Source organism: Pelodiscus sinensis, unplaced genomic scaffold, assembly GCF_049634645.1.
Source record: "Pelodiscus sinensis isolate JC-2024 unplaced genomic scaffold, ASM4963464v1 ctg108, whole genome shotgun sequence".
Taxonomy (NCBI): Eukaryota; Metazoa; Chordata; order Testudines; family Trionychidae; genus Pelodiscus; species Pelodiscus sinensis.
Window position 1 is genome coordinate 179970 of NW_027465888.1, and position 18951 is coordinate 198920.

The 18951-nt window shown below is 68.0% G+C and overlaps 1 protein-coding gene across 1 annotated transcript in view; it reads left to right on the forward strand.

The window, feature by feature from the left end:
* The first annotated feature begins 4805 nt into the window (after window positions 1-4805).
* Window positions 4806-18951, forward strand: part of CIC (capicua transcriptional repressor) — a 30526-nt gene continuing 16380 nt past the window's right edge. Inside the window, 2 exon segments of the mRNA XM_075916052.1 lie at window positions 4806-4937; window positions 6454-8992. Of these exon segments, the coding sequence (XP_075772167.1) occupies window positions 4821-4937; window positions 6454-8992 (2656 nt within the window). The 5' untranslated portion in view covers window positions 4806-4820.

The window sequence follows — 18951 nt, forward strand, 5'->3', positions numbered from 1 at the left end:
GCAGGCTTCTGTGTCGGGGGCTGCATCCGTGTGTCAGTGTTTCTGTAGAGAGAGGGTTACAGTGTTGCATTGGCATTTGGTGCATACACGGCTGTTTCTGCCTGAGCAGGACGGTTCGGTGGCAGGGCCAGACGACAGTAGTGGTAGCTCATGGACCAGTTTCTGTGGAGGATGGAGCTGCACTGGCAGGAGCTGACCTCTGTGCAGTGGCAGGGGAATTGCAGAATGCCCCAGTCTTGCATTACGTGCCCCTGTGTCCGTGACAGTGGGGATGCATTGCATGCATCAGTATGCAAAGGAGGGCGTGGCATTCCGTGCACGGATGTGTGCAGGGGTTGTTTTGCAAGGCAACCCACCTGTGCACATTGTTATATGCAGTGTATGCACTGGTGTGTGGGTGATTGCACTGGATGCATCACTGTGTGCAGGAGGTTGCATTGCACACAGTGGTGTGTATAAAAGGAGCTGCATTGCCTGCACCGGTGTGTGTGAATGGCCAGTGTGTGGGGCTTACACTGCATGCGCCAGAGTGTGTGTCTGGCCCCTGGGGGTTTCACTGCACCCACTGGTTTGTTTGGGGGGGGGGTTTGCACTGTATGCATTCTGGCCGTGTGGTGTGTGTGTTGCACTGCACACATTGGTTGATGTGTGGGGATTTCACTGCACACTCTCCAGGCAGATGTAGGGGTTCACTGCACACACTCCAGATGCATGCAGGGGTTACATTGCACACACTGATTGGTAAGGGGGAAGATTTGCATTGCACATGCTCTGCTCACAAGTGGGGACTGTACTGCATGCACTCCAGGAGCATATGAGAGGTGCACTGCACATGCCAATTGTGTGGGAGGCCTGTACTGCATGCAGGGGGTTACACTGAATGCATTCCAGGCTTGCATTGGGATTGCACTGCGTACGCTGGCTGGTGTGGTGTAAGGGTTGTGCTGCGCAATTTCAAGCTCTCAGGAGCTGCACTGCATACACTGGTTGCATAGGGAGGTTTCACTGCATGCAATCCAAACGCATGGGGCTGCACTGCACAAAACGGTTGGGGTGGAGGGAGGGCTGCACTTCATGCACTGGTCCATGCAGGGGGAGGGCTACATTGCATGCATTGGTCATGTAGGTGAAGGGTTGCACCATACATGCTCCAGATGCATTGTGGAGGGCTTCACTGTATGCACTGGTTGGTGTAGGGGGAGGACTGCACAGCACACACAGTGGGGCTGCACACACTCACTGCTTGGTGTGGGGGGAGGGCTGCACAGCACACACAGTGGGGCTGCACACACTCACTGGTTGGTGTGGGGGGAGGGCTGCACAGCACACACTCTGGGCATACACACACTCACTGGTTGGTGTAGGGGGAGGGCTGCACAGCACACACTGGTAGGGACTTGCACTGCATTCATTGGCGGGGGCAGGGCTTCACTGCACACACTGGTGGGGAGTTGCACTGCATTTGTTGGTGGGAGGCAGGGCTGCACTGCACATACTGTTGGCGTGTGGGGAGGGCCGCACTGCACACACTAGTGGGGAGTAACACTGCATTCATTGGTGGGGGCAGAGTTGCACTGCACACACTGTTGGTGTGTGGGGAGGGCTACACTGCACACACTGGTGGGGGGTAGCACTGCATTCATTGGTGGGGGCAAGGCTGCACTGCACACACTGGTGGCGTGTGGGGAGGGCTGCACTGCACACACTGGTAGGGACTTGCACTGCATTCATTGGCGGGGGCAGGGCTTCACTGCACACACTGGTGGGGAGTTGCACTGCATTTGTTGGTGGGAGGCAGGGCTGCACTGCACATACTGTTGGCGTGTGGGGAGGGCCGCACTGCACACACTAGTGGGGAGTAACACTGCATTCATTGGTGGGGGCAGAGTTGCACTGCACACACTGTTGGTGTGTGGGGAGGGCTACACTGCACACACTGGTGGGGGGTAGCACTGCATTCATTGGTGGGGGCAAGGCTGCACTGCACACACTGGTGGCGTGTGGGGAGGGCTGCACTGCACACACTGGTGGGGGGTTGCACTGCATTCATTGGTGGGGGCAGGGCTGAACTGCACACACTGGTGGGGAGTTGCACTGCATTCAATGGTGGGGCAGAGCTGTACTGCACACACTGTTGGCGTGTGGGGAGGGCTGCACTGCACACACTGGTGGGGACTTGCACTTCATTGATTGGTGGGGGCAGGGCTGCACTGCATACACTGTCGGCGTGTGAGGAGGGCTACACTACACACACTGGTGGGGAGTTGTACTGCATTCAATGGTGGGGGAGGGCTTCATTGCACACACTGGTGGGGAGTTTCACAGCATTCATTGGTGGGGGCAGGGCTGCACTGCACACACTGGTGGGGAGTTGCACTGCATTCATTGGTGGGGGCAGGGCTGCACTGCACACACTGGTGGGGAGTTGCACTGCATGCAATGGTGGGGGCAGGGCTGCACTGCACACACTGGTGGGGAGTTGCACTGCATTCATTGGTGGGGGCAGGGCTTCACTGCACACACTGCTGGGGAGTTGCACTGCATTCAATGGTGGGGGCAGGTCTGCACTGCACACACTGGTGGGGAGTTGCACTGCATTCATTGGTGGGGGCAGGGCTGCACTGCACACACTGGTCGGAAGTTATACTTCAATGGTGGGGGCAGGGCTACACTGCACACACTGGAGGGGAGTTGCACTGCATTCATTCGTGGGGGCAGGGCTTCACTGGACACACTGGTGGGGAGTATCACTGCATTCATTGGTGGGGGCAGGGCTGCACTGCACACACTGTCGGCGTGTGGGGAGGGCTTCACTGCGCACACTGGTGGGGGGTAGCACTGCATTCATTGGTGGGGGCAGGGAGCACTGCACACACTGTCGGCGTGTGGGGAGGGCTGCACTGCGCACACTGGTGGGGAGTAGCACTGCATTCATTGGTGGGGGCAGGGTGCACTGCACACACTGTCAGTGTGTGGGGAGGGCTGCACTGCGTACACTGGTGGGGTGTAGCACTGCATTCATTGGTGGGGGTAGGGTGCACTGCACACACTGTCGGCGTGTGGGGAGGGCTGCACTGCACACACTGGTGGGGACTTGCACTTCATTGATTGGTGGGGGCAGGGTGCACTGCACACACTGTTGGCATGTGGGGAGGGCTGCACTGCACACATTGGTGGGGAGTTGCACTGCATTCATTGGTGGGGGCAGGGTGCACTGCACACACTGTCGGTGTGTGCGGAGGGCTGCACTGCGCACACTGGTGGTGAGTAGCACTGCATTCATTGGTGGGGACAGGGTGAACTGCACACACTGTCGGCGTTTGGGGAGGGCTGCACTGCACACACTGGTGGGGAGTAGCACTGCATTCATTGGTGGGGGCAGGGTGCACTGCACACACTGGTGGGGAGAAGCACTGCATTCATTGGTGGGGCAGGTGCACTGCACACACTGTTGGCATTTGGGGAGGGCTGCACTGCACACACTGGTGGGGAGTAGCACTGCATTCATTGGTGGGGCAGGGTGCACTGCACACACTGGTGGGGAGAAGCACTGCATTCATTGGTGGGGGCAGAGTGCACTGCACACACTGTCGGCGTATGGGGAGGGCTGCACTGCACACACTGGTGGGGAGTAGCACTGCATTCATTGGTGGGGGCAGGGTGCACTGCACACACTGGTGGGGAGTAGCACTGCATTCATTGGTGGGGCAGGGTGCACTGCACACACTGTTGGCGTTTGGGGAGGGCTGCACTGCACACACTGGTGGGGAGAAGCACTGCATTCATTGGTGGGGGCAGGGTGCACTGCACACACTGGTGGGGAGTAGCACTGCATTCATTGGTGGGGGCAGGGTGCACTGCACACACTGGTGGGGAGACGCACTGCATTCATTGGTGGGGGCAGGGTGCACTGCACACACTGGTGGGGAGTAGCACTGCATTCATTGGTGGGGGCAGGGTGCACTGCACACACTGTCGGCGTGTGGGGAGGGCTGCACTGCACACACTGGTGGGGGGTAGCACTGCATTCATTGGTGGGGGCAGGGTGCACTGCACACACTGCCGGCGTGTGGGGAGGGCTGCACTGCACGCGCAGGCGCCCCCCGTGGGACACCAGCGCCCGGGCTCCCAAGCTCCAGCGTGTCACACATGCTGCGGCCCGCCTTCTTCCCTGGCCTGCCGGAGGCAGCTCCTAATTGGACTAGGGCTCTTAGGCCGATAGCCAATGGGGGCGCAGTGAAGTGATCTCATCTGTCCGTCGCCCCAGATGCGGATTGGCTGTGGCCAGCCCCGCCTACGCCCCCACGTGGGGCGAGTGTGTGTGTTGTGGGGGGGCTCCCGGTCCGGGCGCTGATTGGCTGCGGTGCTGGCCGCGGCGGCTCCGCTGTTGCTGAGGGGAAGCGCGAGGGACCCGGACGGGGCGAGACGGGACGGGGCCGTGAGAGACCGCCGGGTGAGCGCATTAATATGTTAATGAGATGCAAATAACATGCAAATTAGCCTCCCGCAGGCGGGGTCCCGGAGGGGGTCTCTTGGAGTTTATCTCCCCGGCCTTGCGGCGGGGGCGCGAGAGGCGGGGCCGCCGCGGGGCGATGGGAGTTGTAGTTTCTCCGGGGGAGGGGGCGTCCAGGTGCCTCCGCAGAGCGGGCCACGGGGGGGAACTACATTTCCCAGGAGGCCTTGCGCTGCACCACGGCCTCGCGCGGTGCGGGGTCCGCCGCGGGGGCTGCTGGGAGTTGTAGTCCGGAGAGCCGGGAGCCCGGCGGCTGGGACTACATTTCCCGGCAGGCTCAGCGCGGAACAGGACGTGGCCGCTGTGCATGCCGGGAGCCATAGTGGTCTTGTGGGGAGGTGGTGCCGCCGCCCGTGCCGGGATACGGACTACAACTCCCAGGAGCCGCCGCGCGGCCTCGCGCTTCCGCCTCGCTCCGCGCCAGGTAAACAAGTCGGGGTCTGGCCCAGCCCGGCCCCTCCCCTTTGCTGCTATTGGCTACTGTACCTCCCGTTCCACTCGCTTTCTGTCGTTATCAGCTTCTCATTGGCTACTGTAACTGTCTCTCCAAGGGAGGGGGTGGGATTACCTGAGATACTACCCGCCTTTCCTCGCCTCTGATTGGTCGCTGTCAATGTCACTCTTGGGGGCGGGCTGTGTCTTGGTGTTGCCTCGTGTCCGTCGGCTCGCGTGGCTGCCAGTCAGGGCGTTGTGCCCGCTGATTGGCCGGTTGCTCCAGCTGGTCTAGATTCATTCACCATTTTGTCTGTTGGAGTAAAAGGGGCTCTGAGGGGCCGCCAGGGGCTCGGGCTGGACCATCCCGTGGGATTGTGGGGGGGACTGGACTGTACCAACCCTCTGGACAGGGTCCGGACTGTACCAGGCTCCCCCTCGGACACGGGGGAGGGGGGGAGAAACAGGTAAGGGGGCCTCGGGCGCTACCAACCCCCCGGGGCGGAACCAACTGACTCCCCTCTTGAAGACAGGGGTAGCCCCCGGCGCGGTACCAACTAATCCCCCCCCCGAAAACAGTGGAGCCCACCCCGGGGTGGTACCAACTGACGCCCCCAAAATGGGGGAAGCCCCCCCTAGGGGCGGTACCAACTGGCCCCCCTCCTGAAAATGGGGGGAGCCCCCGGGGCAGTACCACCTCACCCTCTGAAAATGGGGCGGTCCCAACCGACTCTCCCCTGAAAATGCTGAGAGTCCCCCCCCCCCCCGGCGGTACCAACTGCCCCCCGAAAATGGGGGGAGCCGCGGGCGGTACCAGGCACCAGTATGGAGGCAGGGCTGGGCAGAGGGGAGTTACTATTATGGGATGGGGTTTCCGGGTGACAGGGATAGTATTATGGGGTGGGGGTTGGGGGCCGGGGTGTCCCGCCCCCCCAGCTGCTCCCTGCCTGGCGGGGGCTGGGCCAGGCCTGGGGCTGGGGACGGGGACCCTCCCACGGGGCCTAGCGCCCCAGGAACCCACGGCCCCTCCCGTCACACGGGATGGGGCCAGGCCAGGGCAGTGGGGCGGGACTGAGGGGCACTGGCAGGGCTGGGGGGGCAGGGGCTGTGGGGCGGGAGTGAGGGGCACTGACAGGGCTGGGGGGCAGGGGCTGTGGGGTGGGAGGGAGGGGCACTGGGGGGGCAGGGGCTGTGGGGCGGGACTGAGGGGCACTGGCAGGGCTGGGGGGGCAGGGGCTGTGGGGCGGGAGTGAGGGGCACTGACAGGGCTGGGGGGCAGGGGCTGTGGGGCGGGAGTGAGGGGCACTGGCAGGGCTGGGGGGCAGGGGCTGCAGGGCGGGGCACTGGCAGGATGGGAGGGAGGGGCTGTGGGGCGGCGGTGAGGGGCACCCGCAGGCCTGGGGGAGAGCCTAGGGCTGAGCTGGCAGGGGCTGCGTATTGGGAGTGACGGGCCCCCCATTGGCTTGTCCAGACCTCTCCACTTGACTGGGTTTCCCTCCTGCCCCCAGGTCCTGTGTGTCTGCGCCCAGCCTGGTGGCTGGAAGATGAAACCCGCGAGGAAGGCTGCCAGCTCCTCCTCTTCTTCCTCGTCCAGCAGCAGCAGCAGTCGCTCCCCACCGTCCACCCGGGCCAAGACCCAGAAGCGCAGAACGGCAGAGGGGGGGCCCAAGCCGGCAGGGGAGGAGGAGGGGGGCGGAGGAGGCGGGGAGGAAAACCCTGCCCAGCCCCCACCTTCGCCAGGCCCCCTTCTCATGCCAGTGAAGATGGACCCTGGCTCGCGAGAGCTCCCAGGGCGGCAGAGCGACCCCTACGAGCCGCCAGAGGGGGAGCCGGGATGCGAGGACCCCCCAGGAGAGCCGCCTTTGAGCCGCAAGACGGCCACCTTTAAGTCCCGAGCCCCCCGCAAGAACCCGGCGCCCGGGGAGGAGTGGAGTGGGTCCGAGGGCTCCGGGGCGCCTGGCGAGGAGGGCGCCGGGCGCTGCCCCTCCTCCAGCACCGACACGGCCAGCGAGCACTCGGCCGACGAGGACATCAAGGGTGCCGGGGGGGAGCCGTGGGGCCCGGGCTCTGGCCCCAGTGACTACGACCTGCGCCAGCTGCGCTCGCAGCGGGTCTTGGCCCGGCGCCAGGGCCTCTTCCAGCCAGCCGTGGTGAAACACGTGCGGCGCGGCCAGGACCTGGGCGTTCAGTTCGCCGGCGACCGGGCTGTCACCTACTACGAGGGGGCGCTGGGCTCGGGGGCCCTGGACGTGGTCCTGGATGCCACGCCCCCTGCCGGCGCCGTGGCAGTGGGAGCCCGGGTCTGCGCCTGCGTGGGCCCCGAGGAGACGGCCTACCACGAGGGCACCGTGCTGGAGGTGAGCCTCAAGCCGGCCTCCTACAAGGTGCGTTTTGCCAGCCCAGGCCCCCGCAAGGACACGGTGTGGGTGCCACGCTCTAGCCTGCGGCTCCTGTGCCCGCCCTGGAGCCGGCCCGCTGGGCCCCCCAGGCCAGAGGAGGAGGAGCCCCCCTGCCCTGAGCCCAAGCAGCCGGAGGATGCGGAGGTCTCCAAGATCAGCGCCGGCGTGCGGGGGGCTGGGGAGGAGAAAGCCCTGGCGGCCCCCCCGCAGCTGCTGTCGCCCCCCAAGTCGCCGGCCTTCGCCCGCCTGCCGGAGCAGGCCTCGCCCCTGCTGAGCCCCGAGGCGGGCGGCAGCCGCAGCAGCAGCGTGGTGTCGGTGGAGAAGTGCAGCACGCCGGGCTCGGGGCGCTCCCGCACGCCCCTGACGGCCGCCCAGCAGAAGTACAAGAAGGGGGACGTGGTCTGCACCCCCAACGGCATCCGCAAGAAGTTCAACGGGAAGCAGTGGCGGCGGCTGTGCTCCCGCGAGGGCTGCATGAAGGAGTCGCAGCGGCGGGGCTACTGCTCCCGCCACCTGTCCATGCGCACCAAGGAGCTGGAGAGCCTGGCCGAGGGCCGGGCCAGCGGCCTGCGGGAGGGCAGCGCCGAGTTCGACTGGGACGAGACGTCCCGCGACAGTGAGGCCAGCAGCGCCCGCGCCGACTCCCGCCCCCGCCTGGTGGCGCCGGCCGACCTGTCCCGCTTCGAGTTCGACGAGTGCGAGGCGGCCGTCATGCTGGTGTCGCTGGGCAGCTCGCGCTCGGGCACCCCCTCCTTCTCGCCCGTCTCCACCCAGTCGCCCTTCTCGCCCGCCCCCTCGCCCTCTCCGTCACCCCTCTTCGGCTTCCGGCCTGCCAACTTCAGCCCCATCACCGCCTCGCCCGTCATCCAGCGGGCAGCCGCCCGCAGCCGCCACGTCAGCGCCAGCACGCCCAAGGGGGCAGGGGGCGGGGTGCTGAGTCCCGAGATGCTGCACCACGCCCCGCACCGAGAGCGGCACTCCTCAGGCATCGCGCCCACCTTCCAGACCAACCTGACCTTCACCGTACCCATGAGCCCCAGCAAGCGCAAGGCAGAGGCGGCGCACGGCGGGCCGGGCGGGGGCGCCGACTTCCACAAAAGTGACAGCCTAGACTCAGGGGTGGAGTCCGTCTCCCACACCCCCACCCCCTCCACCCCCGCTGGCTTCCGGGCCGTCTCGCCCCCCGGCCCCGGGCCCTTCTCCTCCCGTTCCCAGCAGGCCTCGCCGCTGCTGCTGCTGTCCCCGCCGGCTGGGCTGACCTCGGACCCCAGCCCCACAGTGCGCCGGGTGCCGGCTGTGCAGCGGGACTCCCCGGTCATCGTCCGCAACCCCGACGTGCCGCTGCCCTCCAAGTTCACGGAGAAGCCTCGGGAGGGGCGGGCGGGCAGCCCCCGCCTGGGCAAAGCAGGCGCCAAAGAACAGCTGCAGGTGCCGGTGCCCATCAACATGGGGCGGGCGCTGCCTTGCAGCCAGCCCAGCGCCGCCCCCGCCCCGGAGCAGGCCCCCCCTGTCTTCAGCGTCTCCTCGCCTTTCCAGCCCGTCGCTTTCCACCCCTCTCCGGCTGCCCTGCTGCCCGTCATCGTGCCCCACGACTACCCGGGGCCTCCGGCCCCCAAGAAGGAGATCATCATGGGCCGGCCTGGCACAGGTAGGGAGCTCTGGTGGGGCCAGGAGGGGGCGCTGCGGTCTGGGGCGGCGAGGGCTCTACCCCAGAGGGGGCTGCATCTCCGAGCTTGGCAAGGCGTCTCTGTGCGAACAGCGCCTGCCCCCTGCCCAGGAGTGGCCACGTCCCCGCGCTGGGGAGGGCAGCCCGCTTTGGAGTGAGGCCTTGAGTGCCAGCCTGTGGGCGCAGCATTGCTCGCTCCAGCAGGGGGCAAACGACGTTCAGCCGAAAAGGCGCCCTCCTCCCTCCCTTCCCTCCCCTGTGCTCCTGGCTGGGCTGGGGGCTGAGCGTGACGAGTCGCACAGGAGTCGCGTGGCTGCGTGCGACGCTGAGTGTGCACAGCTGCCGTGAAGGGGATGTCGTGCGTGTCTCGCGCTGCCTGGCCCTGCCGTCCTTTCCCTCGCCCACGACGGGTTTGGCGCCTGGCGGGGATGCCGCACGGGGCGCAGGCCTGGGATTGTTGGGGCAGGGCTTACACGTGGGAATCGCGTGCTCTGTTTCGTACAGCCCGGGGCTCTTGGGGTAACTTGTATGCCAGCCTTCCATTTCACACTCACTTCTGCACTATCCGGTGTTCCTGGTGCAGCATTTGCACAAGAGCTTGCACACTCACCCTCTCTGTCATGCACGTCCTTGCCCAGGACAGGTTTGCACGCTGGCTGCGGCATGGAGCCAGGGCTGGGGCCCTTGTGCGAGCTGGCTGGCGGGGCCCAGCTCCGTGCCCCGGGCGTGTGCGTGAGAGTGGGCAGCTGGTTCTCCCTTCCTGTCGGTGTCGGGGATGTAGTTTGCTGTCTCTTGGCAACCGGTAACCAGAGCGACCATCTCCCTGCGCTCCCGGTCCTGTCTCTATTTATACTGGAGCCAGGGGGTGGGCGTGCAAGTGGGTGTGCAACGGGGTTGCATGAGTTCAGGGGACACGACAGGGCCAGCCGCTCCACACGCCCTGTGGAAAACGCACACACAAGCTCTCCCGCAGCGTGCGTGTGACTGGCCCAAATGCGCTTGCACGTGTGAGACACGTACATGTAGGACACGCGTGACTGCGAGTGTGTCATGCCCAGCGTGTCAGGCCACAGACTGCGTGTCTCTCAGACCGCCGCTCCTTCATGATAGCCTCCCAGCGCGTGCCTGGCGTGGCACTACCAGTGTGCTCACACCTTGCCTGCTGCTTTTGCACGCTTGTGCACCCTGTGCTGGCAGTTTGCCGTTGCCCCAGACACGTGTGTTCCACGCCAGCCTTACCATGAGGCGCACGGAGGTGTCCGTCCCAGGTGCCAGACTCGAGAATCGAGCCCTGTCAGTTTTGCCCAAGCGAGGGGGCCTGGGGGCGTCATTTGCGCTCCCCGCCTCAGGTGCCAAACGGTTGTGGGCCGGCCCTGAGTGTGTCCACGCCTGGGTCCCTGGCGGCGGGGCTGCACGCTCTGGCGCCTCCTGGGGGCCTCTCGCCCGCGCCGGGGCCCTGCTCTGGCTTGTGGGCCCCTGCCAGGTGCTTGCAAGGGCTGCTGCTTCCTTGAAAGGGGTTGCCATGGAGACCACGTGTCCTGTGTGGGGCAGGGCTGGGCCCGGTGGGGGGGATGGGCTGTCCATTCCTTATGGGGCCCTGGTGAGATGTGGGGTGAGCCTGGCTGTGTCCCTGCGCCCACTGCCGGCTCTGTGAGCGTGTGGGGCTGTGGGCCGTGTGGCACAGGGGTGGGGCTCACGCCGAGTGTGCTGACAACTGTCTTGCTCTGAGTGCCCCAGTGTGCCCATGTGGCTGCAGCCGTGTCACACTGCCCAGGGCGGCCCTCTCTGCGTCTGTGTCTCGCTGTTGTGCTGGTCTTTCCCAGGGGTGGTGTGCGCCCTTCACGTGTGTGCGTCCCTGGGGGCTCCCAGCCCAGGACTGGGTGGGTAGGGGGTGGGGTGGGGTTGTGGGGCTCTCTCTGCCCCCATGGGCTGGGGGCAGCTGTGCTGATTCAGGCAGCTGGGCCAGGTAGTGGAATGTGGGGGTCAGGGGCCCCCCTGCCCTGGGGCTGGATGTGGGGGCAGGTGATGTCAGGAATGCAGCTGGGTCCCCAGCAAGCTCTGCGTGTGAACGTGGGCGTCAGTGTCTCTGTGTGTCATGCCCAGCTGTGCCCCTGAGCGTGTGTGTCGGAGCACAGCAAGGGGGGGAGTGTGAGCAGAGCCACATGCCCAGGGTGTGTGGGTGGGCATGTGGGAGCACGCCCGTGTGTGCACGCGTGCAGGTGTTTGTGTGGGCGTGTATACAAAGCTGCCAGTGAAAACCTGTTAGGGCACACCCCTCCGTGCACGTGGTAGTGCCTGTATGTGTCAACACACAGCAGCATTTCATGCCCACAAGGTGCATCTTGGTGAATGTATTACCCGTGTGCGTGTAGCGCATGGGATGGAATCGGTGTGTGCAAGCCTGTGAGACGTGCACATGAATGCTTGTGGTAGGTGTGCAAGTGTGTTACAAGGGCACACAAGCATGTGCAGGTGTCGGAGTGGCACGGAGTCGGTGTGTTTGCATGCTAGGAGTGTGAGCCAGTGTGGTGAGTAGGATGGAGAGGGTGTGGATGTCAGCAGGCATTAGAAGTAGGGGTGTAAAGTCCAGGTGCTGTCGGCGCTGCACTTCCGCCCCCAGCTGCTGCTTCCCAGTTAGCTGGCGTCGTGGGCAGGGGGCTGCACCAGCCCAAAGGGGCGGATCCTGAACCAGTTTCCCAGTAAGGGAACCAGTTAACCCTTAACATCCCTAATTAGCAGTGCAGGGGGGTGTGTGTGGTCAACGTGCCCACAGGCATGGAGGTGGCTAGGTGGGGGCATTGCAAGCGTACACGAGTGTGTGTAGTGTGTTAGCAGTACAGGTGGGCGTGTGAGCTAGGTGTGCAGGCACGGGCAGTGAGTGTGTACAGCAGTGAAAGCACACACAGGTGCGTGCAGGTGGAAGAGTGGGACGTAGTGGCTTGGCACAGCACAGGTAGGGTGTTACATGCACACACAGCTCTGTAATGCCCAGTCATGGGCAGTATGCGGGTGCACACCTGTGTAATGCCTGGCTGTAGGCATTGCACACGCACAGATATGTGATGCCTGGCTGCCGGTGGTGTGCACGCGCACAGGTGTATAATGCCCGGCCACCAGTGGCGCGTGTAACGCCCAGCGGTGCGCGCACAGGGTGTGTAATGCCCCGTAGCGGGTGGTGCACGTTCACAGGGTGCCTAATGCCCAGCGGCGGGCGGTGCGAGGGCACAGGGTGTCTAATGCCCAGCGGTGGGCAGTGCGAGGGCACAGGGTGCCTAATGCCCAGCGGCGGGCGGGGCGAGTGCTAAGGTGTCTAATGCCCAGAGGCGGGCGGTGTGCGGGCACAGGGTGTCTAATGCCCAGCGGCGGGCGGTGCGAGTGCCCAGGTGTCTAATGCCCAGAGGCGGGTGGGCAGTGCGAGTGCCCAGGTGTCTAAAGCCCAGCAGCGGGCGGGGCGAGGGCACAGGGTGTCTAATGCCCAGAGGCGGGCGGGCAGTGCGAGTGCCCAGGTGTATAATGCCCAGCGGTGGGCGGTGCGAGGGCACAGGGTGTCTAATGCCCAGCGGTGGGCGGTGCGAGGGCACAGGGTGTCTAATGCCCAGAGGCGGGCGGTGCGAGGGCACAGGGTGTCTAATGCCCAGAGGCGGGCGGTGCGAGGGCACAGGGTGTCTAATGCCCAGAGGCGGGCGGTGCGTGGGCACAGGGTGTCTAATGCCCAGAGGCGGGCGGTGCGAGGGCACAGGATGTCTAATGCCCAGCGGCGGGCGGTGCGTGGGCACAGGGTGTCTAATGCCCAGCGGCGGGCGGTGCGAGGGCACAGGGTGTCTAATGCCCAGAGGCGGGCGGTGCGAGCGCACAGGGTGTCTAATGCCCAGAGGTGGGCGGGCAGTGCGAGTGCCCAGGTGTCTAATGCCCAGAGGTGGGTGGGCAGTGCGCGGGCACAGGGTGTCTAATGCCCAGAGGCGGGCGGGCAGTGCGAGTGCCCAGGTGTCTAATGCCCAGCGGCGGGCGGTACGAGGGCACAGGGTGTCTAATGCCCAGAGGTGGGCGGGCAGTGCGAGTGCCTAGGTGTCTAATGCCCAGAGGCGGGTGGGCAGTGCGCGGGCACAGAGGGTCTAATGCCCAGAGGCGGGCGGGCGGTGCGAGGGCACAGGGTGTCTAATGCCCAGAGGCGGGCAGGCAGTGCGAGTGCCCAGGTGTCTAATGCCCAGAGGCGGGCGGGGCGAACGCACAGGGTATCTAATGCCCAGAGGCGTCTGGGCAGTGCGAGGGCACAGGGTATCTAATGCCCAGAGGCGGGTGGGCAGTGCGAGTGCCCAGGTGTCTAATGCCCAGAGGCGGGTGGGCAGTGCGCGGGCACAGGGTGTCTAATGCCCAGAGGCGGGCGGGCGGTGCGAGTGCCCAGGTGTCTAATGCCCAGAGGCGGGCGGGCAGTGCGAGGGCACAGGGTGTCTAATGCCCAGAGGCGGGCAGGCAGTGCGAGTGCCCAGGTGTCTAATGCCCAGAGGCGGGCGGGCAGTGCGCGGGCACAGGGTGTCTAATGCCCAGAGGCGGGCGGGCAGTGCGAGTGCCCAGGTGTCTAATGCCCAGAGGCGGGTGGGCAGTGCGAGGGCACAGGGTGTCTAATGCCCAGAGGCGGGCGGGCAGTGCGCGGGCACAGGGTGTCTAATGCCCAGAGGCGGGCGGGCAGTGCGCGGGCACAGGGTGTCTAATGCCCAGAGGCGGGCGGGCAGTGCGAGTGCCCAGGTGTCTAATGCCCAGCAGCAGGCGGTGCGCGCGCGAGGGGTGCCTAATGCCCGGCGGCGGCCGGTGCGCGCGCAGGGTCAATAATGCCCGGCAGCGGGCGTTACACGCGCACGCGCGTGCCCGGCGGTGCCCTGAGGGCGGGGGCGCAGCAGGACGCGGGCTGAGCCCCCCCCGCGCCCCGCGGCAGCCAATGGCTGGCCGCGCCGCCCCCGCCAATGGGGAGCCGAGCCCGCTGCGCTCGCGGTGACGTCGCGGCGGCGGCCAATGGGCGGGCGGCCTGTGTGAGCGCTGCTCATTTGCATGTGAATGACCCGGGGCGGCCGCAGCCAATGGGGCGGCGGGGGGCGGCGGGGCTGCGTGACGCGCGCGCGCGGGGGGGCCGCCCTTGTTCCCAGGCGGGGCCGGGCCGGGACAGGCGGCGACAGCGGCGGCGGCAGCGCAGACCCCGCGCGCGCCCCCGCGGCTCCCTCCCCGCTCGGCGCGCCCCCGCGGCTCCGCGCGCCCCGCATGGGGTAGCGGCCCGGCTGGCAGGGGCGGGGGCATGCCCCGCGCCGCCCCGCGCGATGTTCTCCACCGAGCGACCCCCGGCAGCGCTGCCCCCCCCCGCGCCGCGGCGGGGCCTCGGCATGTTCGGTCAGTGGCGGGGGCGGGGCTCTAGCTGCACCCGGGGGGTGCGGGGCGCTGGGGGGGCCAATAGTGGGGCACAGGGCCGGGGGTGCGGGGCGCTGGGGGGGCCAGCAGTGGGGCACAGGGCCGGGGGTGCGGGGCACTGGGGGGGGCCAGCAGTGGGGCACAGGGCCGGGGGTGCGGGGCACTGGGGGGGGCCAGCAGTGGGGCACAGGGCCGGGGGTGCGGGGCGCTGGGGGGGGCCAGCAGGGGGGCACAGGGCCGGGGGTGCGGGGCGCTGGGGGGGGCCAGCAGTGGGGCACAGGGCCGGGGGTGCGGGGCGCTGGGGGGGGCCAGCAGTGGGGCACAGGGCCGGGGGTGCGGGGCGCTGGGGGGGTCAGCAGTGGGGCACAGGGCCGGGGGTGCGGGGCGCTGGGGGGGGCCAGCAGTGGGGCACAGGGCCGGGGGTGCGGGGCGCTGGGGGGGGCCAGCAGTGGGGCACAGGGCCGGGGGTGCGGGGCGCTGGGGGGGGCCAGCAGTGGGGCACAGGGCCGGGGGTGCGGGGCGCTGGGGGGGGCCAGCAGGGGGGCACAGGGCCGGGGGTGCGGGGCGCTGGGGGGGCCAGCAGGGGGGCACAGGGCCGGGGGTGCGGGGCCCTGGGGGGGGCCAGCAGGGGGGCACAGGGCCGGGGGTGCGGGGCGCTGGGGGGGCCAGCAGGGGGGCACAGGGCCGGGGGTGTGGGGCGCTGGGGGGGCCAGCAGGGGGGCACAGGGCCGGGGGTGCGGGGCACTGGGGGGGGCCAGCAGTGGGGCACAGGGCCAGGGGTGCGGGGCGCTGGGGGGGGCCAGCAGTGGGGCACAGGGCCGGGGGTCTAGGGCGCTGGGGGGGGTCAGCAGTGGGGCACAGGGCGGGGGGTCTAGGGCGCTGGGGGGGTCAGCAGTGGGGCACAGGGTGGGGGGGTTTAGGGCGCTGGGGGGGTCAGCAGTGGGACACACAGGGCGGGGGGGTTCTAGGGTGCTAATGGGGCAAGCAGTGGGGCACAGGGACGGGGGGTCTAGGGTGCTGGGGGGGTCAGCAGTGGGGCAAAGGGCCGGGGGTCTGGAGTGCTAAGGGGGCCAGCAGTGGGACACAGGGCCGGGGGTCTTGGGTGCTAAGGGGGCCAGCAGTGGGGCAAAAGGCCGGGGGTGCGGGGCGCTGGGGGGGGCCAGCAGTGGGGCACAGGGCCGGGGGTGCGGGGCGCTGGGGGGGTCAGCAGTGGGGCACAGGGCCGGGGGTGCGGGGCGCTGGGGGGGTCAGCAGTGGGGCACGGGGCCGGGGGTGCGGGGCGCTGGGGGGGGCCAGCAGTGGGGCACAGGGCCGGGGGTGCGGGGCGCTGGGGGGGGCCAGCAGTGGGGCACAGGGCCGGGGGTGCGGGGCGCTGGGGGGGGCCAGCAGTGGGGCACAGGACCGGGGGTGCGGGGCGCTGGGGGGGGCCAGCAGGGGGGCACAGGGCCGGGGGTGCGGGGCGCTGGGGGGGCCAGCAGGGGGGCACAGGGCCGGGGGTGCGGGGCGCTGGGGGGGGCCAGCAGTGGGGCACAGGGCCGGGGGTGCGGGGCGCTGGGGGGGCCAGCAGGGGGGCACAGGGCCGGGGGTGCGGGGCGCTGGGGGGGGCCAGCAGGGGGGCACAGGGCCGGGGGTGCGGGGCACTGGGGGGGGCCAGCAGGGGGGCACAGGGCCGGGGGTGCGGGGCGCTGGGGGGGGCCAGCAGTGGGGCACAGGGCCGGGGGTCTAGGGCGCTGGGGGGGGTCAGCAGTGGGGCACAGGGCGGGGGGTCTAGGGCGCTGGGGGGGTCAGCAGTGGGGCACAGGGTGGGGGGGTTTAGGGCGCTGGGGGGGTCAGCAGTGGGACACACAGGGCGGGGGGGTTCTAGGGTGCTAATGGGGCAAGCAGTGGGGCACAGGGACGGGGGGTCTAGGGTGCTGGGGGGGTCAGCAGTGGGGCAAAGGGCCGGGGGTCTGGAGTGCTAAGGGGGCCAGCAGTGGGACACAGGGCCGGGGGTCTTGGGTGCTAAGGGGGCCAGCAGTGGGGCAAAAGGCCGGGGGTCTGGAGTGCTAAGGGGGCCAGCAGTGGGGCAAAGGGCCGGGGGTCTGGAGTGCTAAGGGGGCCAGCAGTGGGGCAAAGGGCCGGGGGTCTGGAGTGCTAAGGGGGCCAGCAGTGGGGTGTGTGGCCACTGGCTTTGGTGGGGGTCCTCGCTGGGACTGGCTTGGGGGCAGGGCATGGTGGGGCGGGAGCCCCAGGGGAGGTCCGGCTCCAGGGCAGTGGCTGAGGACTGGCCTGAGCGCAGTCTCCCTGCCCCCTCTGAGCAGGGTCCATTGGCACTGGGACCCCTGGCTCCGGCGTAGGGGGCAGCTCAGGTGGTGTCCCCAGAGTCTGAGGTAATTTGGACCTGCAGCCGGAGGCCTGGGTCCTGTTCCCAGCTCCGAGGGGAGGAGCTAGTGGGTTAGACTCCTGGGTGGGGGAGAGGTGGGCTGTGTGGAGGGGGCAGGCTGGAGCCAGGACTCCTGGGTGGGGGAGAGGTGGGCTGTGTGGAGGGGGCAGGCTGGAGCCAGGACTCCTGGGTGGGGGAGAGGTGGGCTGTGGGGAGGGGGCAGGCTGGAGCCAGGGCTCCTGGGTGGGGGAGAGGTGGGCTGTGTGGAGGGGGCAGGCTGGAGCCAGGACTCCTGGGTCCTGGGTGGGGGAGAGGTGGGCTGTGTGGAGGGGGCAGGCTGGAGCCAGGACTCCTGGGTCCTGGGTGGGGGAGAGGTGGGCTGTGGGGAGGGGGCAGGCTGGAGCCAGGACTCCTGGGTCCTGGGTGGGGGAGAGGTGGGCTGTGGGGAGGGGGCAGGCTGGAGCCAGGACTCCTGGGTTCTGGGTGGGGGAGAGGTGGGCTGTGGGGAGGGGGCAGGCTGGAGCCAGGACTCCTGGGCCCTGGGTGGGGGAGAGGTGGGCTGTGGGGAGGGGGCAGGCTGGAGCCAGGGCTCCTGGGTTCTGGGTGGGGGAGAGGTGGGCTGTGGGGAGGGGGCAGGCTGGAGCCAGGGCTCCTGGGTGGGGGAGAGGTGGGCTGTGGGGAGGGGGCAGGCTGGAGCCAGGACTCCTGGGTGGGGGAGAGGTGGGCTGTGGGGAGGGGGCAGGCTGGAGCCAGGACTCCTGGGTGGGGGAGAGGTGGGCTGTGGGGAGGGGGCAGGCTGGAGCCAGGACTCCTGGGTGGGGGAGAGGTGGGCTGTGGGGAGGGGGCAGGCTGGAGCCAGGACTCCTGGGTGGGGGAGAGGTGGGCTGTGGGGAGGGGGCAGGCTGGAGCCAGGGCTCCTGGGTTCTCTCCCTGGCTGGCCCTGTGACTTGGCCAGTGCACGTCCGGTTTCCTGCCGGACCCTTGTGCGTGAGGTGTTTGGAGGGGGGACGTCTGTGCCCCCCACCGCCGTGGCTCCTCCGTGGGTGGAGTGCAGCCCCTCAGGAGGGGCAGGGGGCAGTGCTGTGACCCCGTGGTTGTGGGCTGCAGCAGCGCCCTCCCCCCACTGAAATCCTTTCCCATCCTGGCCCCCCCGCGGGATGTGGTCACCGGCCGGAGAACAGGAAGGCAGAGCCGGCTTCCCGGCAGCGTCCCCGCCAGCCACTTAAGGGCTTTAATAATTGAGTTAGCCGCTCAGGCGCCCTGCTCCTGGGCTCCCTGCAGCCGTGGGGGCTGGGCCGGGCCCTGGCGTGTCAGTGAGCCAAGGGGTGGTTCACCTGATGGGCGGCTGCGTCGCAGGGTAGTGGTTGTGGCGTGCGGCCCCTTGCCCTTGGGGTAGCTCCCTGCCCCATCCCAGGGCTCTGCGGGGGGGCCTGCTTGTGAGGTTGCCTTGGGTGCTCGTGGGTGCTGCCCGCAGCCATTTCTGGGGTAGGTGGGAGCGAGGGGCGCGGGGGTGCCTGCCTTGGGGTGTCTGGTGCCGCTTTGTGTGAGGGAGGTTGGGGTGCCGGGAGCGATACAGGGCGTCGTGGTGTCTTTGTGCCCTGTGGGCCCAGGACGGGGGGCGTGGTGTTACGTTGCAGGGTGGTGTAGTGTTGTCGTGTGCATGTGTGCGTGTGTGTGTGCATGTGTGCGCGTGTGCGTGCATGTGTGCGCGTGCGTGTGTGCGTGTGTGCGTGTGTGCGTGTGTGTGTGCATGTGTGCGCGTGTGCGTGTGTGTGTGCATGTGTGCGCGTGTGCGTGCGTTGTGCAGGTGACAGGACGTGCTGCGTCCTATTGGCTGTTGCAGGGTTCGTTGTGTGTCCTTGTTCCCTGGCCTCTCCCCCACCTTCCCCTAGGGCAGCGGTTCCCAACCTCTTCCAGATGGGGGCCCATCCTGACAATTCAGAAGACTTGGTGACCCAGGGCAATTCAAACCTGGGGGGGGGGCAGAGCCACCGGGGGAGACACCTGGCGACCCTTTGGAAATGTCATGGCGACCCACAGGTTGGGAAACTCTGCCCTAGAGGAAGTGCTGCTCAGCCGGAGGCCCTGCAGGAAGAGGGGGAGGGCTCAGCTGGGGGATGGGGCTGGAGGGTGCCCCTGCCCTGCGCTGCCCCATGGGGGGCTGCCGCTCCCCTGGCCCTCAGAT